General features: G+C 32.4%; 1 protein-coding gene across 1 annotated transcript in view; it reads left to right on the top strand.

Moving 5' to 3' along the window:
* The window catches only part of LOC108692463 (rho GDP-dissociation inhibitor 2), a 12,408-nt gene extending 6,296 nt beyond the window's left edge, over positions 1-6,112 (top strand). The window contains exons 2-4 of the mRNA XM_018200714.1: positions 333-518; positions 5,254-5,478; positions 5,671-6,112. Of these exons, the coding sequence (XP_018056203.1) occupies positions 335-518; positions 5,254-5,478; positions 5,671-5,870 (609 nt within the window). The 5' untranslated portion in view covers positions 333-334 and the 3' untranslated portion in view covers positions 5,871-6,112. The remainder of the gene's footprint in view (positions 1-332; positions 519-5,253; positions 5,479-5,670) is intronic.
* The last annotated feature ends 6 nt before the right edge of the window (positions 6,113-6,118 follow it).

Here is a 6,118-nt window from a genome sequence, read left to right as displayed (position 1 = left end):
TATATTAAAATTTAAATCTTCTGCGTTTCAATTTTCCTTCAAAATCGGCACGAACAATATATATTAATAGTTTGTTTAAAGTATAAATATTAACATTTATACAAATGACTCAGATACATCCTTAATTATTGCAAACTGATAGAGGACTATTTGACTCTTATTACTCAATTTAGTCTGCTCTACTTGCCTACAAGCAGTGTCAAAAAATTTAGGAGATCTTATATATCGTATAATAGCATCCTTTAATCCTCTTTTTTGTTTCTCTTTTTTCTTTCTCTTTTTATATATATATATTTATATATATATGTATATCTTTCCTGGTTTGAACATAGCGATGTCTGACTCTACGGGTGATCATGTAGATGCGTTGGATGAGGAGCCGGACGTGGAATCCAGTTATAAGCCTCCACCGGAAAAATCCATCGAACAGATCTTGGAAACGGATAAGGAAGACGAGAGTTTGCGCAAGTATAAAGAGACGCTTCTGGGAGAAGCAAAATCCGGCGGCATTGTAGTAGGTGGGCATTTACTTTTATAAATATATGTATAATCATAATCTATAATATATGATCAATTGTGTTCGAAATTGTTTATAAGTTACCTCGCTACTTGTTCTGCTCTTTTTATCCCCGCGTTAATACTTATAATTCTGCAGTATTTTCTTCCTTGTTTTAAATCATAACTGGAAAATATCTGCACATTTTGGCCAATTTTTTATTTGTTTTTCTTCTCTTACATCACTTACTCGCGCACAATTTAAATGCGCCGATTTAAGATGCTTTTACATAATTCGTAATAGCAAAACATAGTTCGCAAACGCAGACGCAGAATGAAGATTTGTGTTTGTTTTTTCATTGCATGCAGTTGGTTTTCATTTGTGTCTTGCATGTGGTGATCGTCGTTCTGCATCAGCATTTGTGAACTACGTTTTGCGATTTGCGAATTATGTAGAGATATCCTTAGACTACACGCGAGATAGTAAGGGGTAACAACCAAGCTGAAAATCAACTTAAATGTGCAGATATTTTAAATGATAATTTATATATGTTCTAAAACAGGCTTGTGAAATTCGGTTCGTGATCCGAAATGTTTCCACCTCTCCGCCGTCTCAGTACAGCGAGATGAAGCGTAAATAACAAAGAATAAAGCCAGTGTTCCGCCTGAATTCAAGGCGCAAATGCATCGTTGCAATATGCAATGTTACAACATGTTGCAGCAATATTGCTACAAACTTCTCTGTAGAGAACATTCATATTGTATATAATAAGAAACAAAAATGTTTGAAAAAGATCGGATGGCATCACATTGAGTGTCACAAGCAAAGAATGAGGCAAAATAAAAAACGGCTATTATGATTGCAAATTGAGAGACAGGTTTTCTTGGCTCTTTTATTCTACAACACTTGGACAGAATTCCGGCATCTATTCTTTGTTATTTACGCTCTGTTTCGCTCTACCAAGACAGATGAAAGCATTTCGGTTCACAAATCGACTTTTGAACAGACCTGTTCTAAAAGATATTTAAAGAATTATGATATGCATATTTATAATTTTAATAACGAATTAAAAATTGTCATATTTGTACCAGACTTTTCGCACGAAAATGTCGTATGTCGTCATTACTAGCCATCAGTAGTTAACCAATCCTCTCATCTTATTCGTTGCATCATATTTGCTTATTTATGTATTTAAACTCAAAACTGTTGTTATCCGCTATTATTCCAATATAGAATATGTATATTATACACAAGATGTTAGAAAAAAACTCAAAGAGATATTATAAAATTCTGTTTTTTTTTTTCACGAATATGAAAACGCAAAAAATTTTCTTATCAAAAAAAGCCGAAAAAAAGCGAGAAAAATGAATTTTTAGTGCAAAAATGAAAATGAGAGAAACAACTTTCAATGATCTTGATCTTATCAAATGTTATCTAGAGCATGATTCTAAATGACATTCAAAAGATTTTAACCATCGATCAGACGCTTTGGGTAATGCTAACATCGACGTAACTTCCAAGCTTTATAACTTTTGTTATAATGTCTTAAAAAGCTTTCAAGATAAATTACAAAAATATGCAATGAAAAATGGGAGTTTCCATTTTTTTTCAAATCGATGTGATCTTGATTTGATCTTGGTAACGCCACTCAAGATCGCAATAATACTATCTGATGTGCCCCTTAAAACCCTGAAATTTCTGTTTGAAACAGTTTTTCGTAAAAGACGTAGAAAAAAAGATATTTGGGGTGGGACATTGAGTGGGATGAATTTATGTGTATGTACAAGGTGGAATATTAAAATTGACTACCTTATACACATAAATTCGTGCTATTCAAGTGACACAGTTGCAGGAGAAAATTACATTCGGATTTTGATCCAAATGTTAATGTTCATTTAAGAAAGAGAACTTTTCCAAAAATTAGGAAGCATTAATTATAGATGAGTTAAAAAAGAACTGTGAAATTGAAGCCACACATAGTTGAAGTCAAAAATTCAAAAGATCAAGAAATCTTTACACATTTGTAATATTTTGGAATTAAAACTTGGATTTCCGAAAGTTGAAGGATTTCAATTACCAAGCAACTGAGACCTGCAATATTCAAAAATAGGAAAATGCAAATAAATAAAATTAATTAATGTCATAAACGGATAAATTTAAACTAATAAAATTGATGTGCGAAGTAAATTGACTGCAATCCAATCATGCGCGGAACTTGTTCAATGGAAACTTGGAAAATCATTATTAATATTGTTAGTTTATAAAGTTTGATGGTCACAAAAACATTCTTGTACAATATACTCAAAGTGCGAGGAATTTTTACTCTCCGAAGAAACTAGTGATAAAACAAAAGAAAAGTTATTTAAAAACAGCGTCAAAAAGACATTTGTTCTTAATAAACCAAAAATGTATATCGGACTTCCAGCTAATGGATTTATAAATCTGTTAAATAAAAAAACATTAGCGTTCGTAACATTTATTCAACTTTATTGAAAATAAAATTAAATGACACGTTTTCTCGTTTAGGTGATAATTTGTTTTAGACTCAATTCAACTAGTGCCAATGTCATATTTCGCCAAATTTTACCGGTATTAGTCGTCCATTTAAAAAAAATTATTAATCTGGCCTATTGCTATATCAATACGAATTTCTTAAGGGAATTTTGTGGCAAATGTACAATCGCGATAATATTGGATTGTCCGCAAAAGTCATGCCGATTTTGAAGGAAAATTGAAACGCAGAAGATTTAAATTTTAGTAATTTATTAAATTATATAGGTGCCATTCTGTTCTGCAACCTTTCTCCATCTTTCAGGCAACTTGAAAATTCCGTTCTTCCAGAATCGCTCAGGTTTTTCAGCGAAAAACTTTTCTAAGTGATTTTTTACCTCGATCAAAGTGTTGAAGCTTTTTCCATTAAGAGAAAATTTTGTAATGAAATAGGTGAAAATCAGAGGACGCGAGATCTGGTGAATATGATGAATGGAGTAGAACATCCCAACCGAGTTCCAATAACTTTTGTCGAGTTATCAAAGACACATGAGGCCGCGTTGAAATTGTCCTGATGAAACACGACGCTCTTCCGATTCGCTATTTCTGGACGTTTTTGTTCAATTGCTGTCTTCAATTCATTTAATTGGGAACAATACTTCTCTGAATTTATCGTTGTTTGGTAAAAGCTCATAATACAGGATCCCTTTCCAATTCCACCAGACACAGAGCATGACCTTCTTTGGATGAAGACCGGCTTTTGGTGGCTAAAGGTGGTTCATTTCGCTTTCTCTAAGATCTTTTTCGCTCAACATTATTGTAAATGATCCATTTTTCATCCCCCATCACTACTTGCTTCAAAAATGGTGCCTCCTCGTTGCGTTTATAGAGCGAGTCGCAAATGGAAATGCGATCCATCAGATTTTTCTCTGTTAAATCGTGGGGAACCCATACATCAAAACGATTTATGTAGCCAAGCTTCACAAAATGCTCATGGATTTTGACATATTCAACATGCTGCTAATTTACGTGTTACGTAGCGTTATTCTCGATCAGTGTTTTAATTTGATCTTCATTTATGGTGGAGAGCCTACTCGGGCATTCTTGATCTTCAAGGTTGAAATCATCAGCTTTAAACCTAGCAAATCACTTCCGCACTTTCTCAGTTCTTTCACCTTCGCCAGCACATATTTTGTTTGCCGCTTGTGTGACATTTTTGCCTTTCTGGTAAAAGAAAAGCATTAAATGCCTAAAATTCATTTTGTTTTCTTCCATATTCAAAGGCATAAAACTGATAAAAATTAATGTATCGCAACCAAATTTTTTTCCAAGTATGTCTGAAGTATCGTCTTTTACGATATCATACGCATCATTTGTTTTCAATCGTTCTGATATATTCAGACCTTACGCCACCTACCAAAAATCGACACGAACTTTTCGGACAATCCAATCGGACAATCAATTGCTTTGAAATTGAAATTCAAAAATCAATTATATAAATATAAAATTATTGCTTGATTAGAATACGAAAAATATTTAATATTTGCAACACTCGATTATACTTTTTGTATTCCAACCAAGCAATAATTTCATATATCGGATTAGTTGGAATTTCAATTTCAGAACTTATAAATTTTATATCGGATTTGGTGGAATTCGAATTTTGGTGGAAGAATAAGTGATGTTGCAATAGTGGAAATAAGCTAATATTTATAGGAATTTCTGAATGGCTGTGCTGTTATGACAGACCGAGGATTTAAGTACATCGATCATATGTTGCAAAAGAAAAAAATATGTTAATATGATCATCAAATATCGAGCGATAAAAAAACTTTCAAAAGATGAAGTATTGAAAAGAATCACAAGTCTTCACACATATTAATAGAAAGGATTATCAGAAAAATAGAGAATTCAGTGTACTCAAACTTCATTCGGGTATTCACCATCGCTTGTTGAACATTATCAATGATGTGATAACAGTTACTGCAACATTGATAAATCTTCAAGAACTTATTATTAAACAGTAATTAACTAAATCAATCAAAATTATTCTAAGCAAATAGTAAATAGTAAAGAACAATAATTATATTAACAGTGCCATTTATTATAATTATTGTCCTTTACAAGCTTATAAAAATGTGTGCGTGCGTGCGTGCATGCGCGCATCACATGTTATTTGTATAATGTTTTATATAACTAACACTTGGATCCCTTTACAACATATAGTAGGCATGACAACATTCTAAATAATTATATAATTCTCGTAGATCCTAATGATCCTAGAAAGGTAATAGTGAAGAAATTGGCATTATGCGTCGCTGATCGACCGGATATGGAATTAGACTTGACTGGTGATTTATCGCAGCTAAAAAAACAAACATTTGTCATCAAGGAGGGCGTAAGCTATAAAATCAGAATCGATTTTATTGTGCAACGCGAGATCGTGCATGGATTAAAATATGTACAAAAGACTTATCGCCTTGGTGTACCTGGTATGATATTTATTTTTTTCTTTTTTTGTATTTGAATATAATGATGATATCATTCTTAATAATTATAATACATTCGATTGCTTGTGTGTTAATGCTTCTAATGCAAATTAGGAGTTACGGGTAAATGAAATATGCAATAATTAGAGTATGTAGCGCATAATAGAATTGTACATTTTTTATCTTTTGTTACAGTTGACAAAATGACACATATGGTAGGCTCATATCCTCCTAAAACAGAGCTTCAGTCTTACACTACTCCAGCTGAAGATGCACCAGCCGGTGTCGTAGCGCGAGGCTCATACAGCGTTAGTTCTCTTTTTACAGACGACGACAAGCATGAACATCTTAAATGGGAATGGGCGTTTGAAATCAAGAAGGATTGGAAAGAATAAATCTTTCGAAAGGATGATAATTTACAATTCCTTACTACTTTACGAGTAATAATTAAGGACGTAAAATGCCAAAATGCAATTGGATGGATGAACTTTAATATTCTTTAGTTGTGGTTGACGTTGCCATAAGAATTATTTACATATATTTTAAATAAAAGAGAAAGAGAATATAATCGGTATTTATTAAGGTTTTCGTAATTGATTAGATATTTGATTATAGAAATAGATTCGAGAATTATGAAGAATAC

Source organism: Atta colombica, unplaced genomic scaffold, assembly GCF_001594045.1.
Source record: "Atta colombica isolate Treedump-2 unplaced genomic scaffold, Acol1.0 scaffold72, whole genome shotgun sequence".
NCBI classification, from domain to species: Eukaryota; Metazoa; Arthropoda; class Insecta; order Hymenoptera; family Formicidae; genus Atta; species Atta colombica.
The sequence above is the reverse complement of the archived record's forward strand: the minus strand, read 5'-3'. Positions and strand labels throughout refer to the sequence as shown.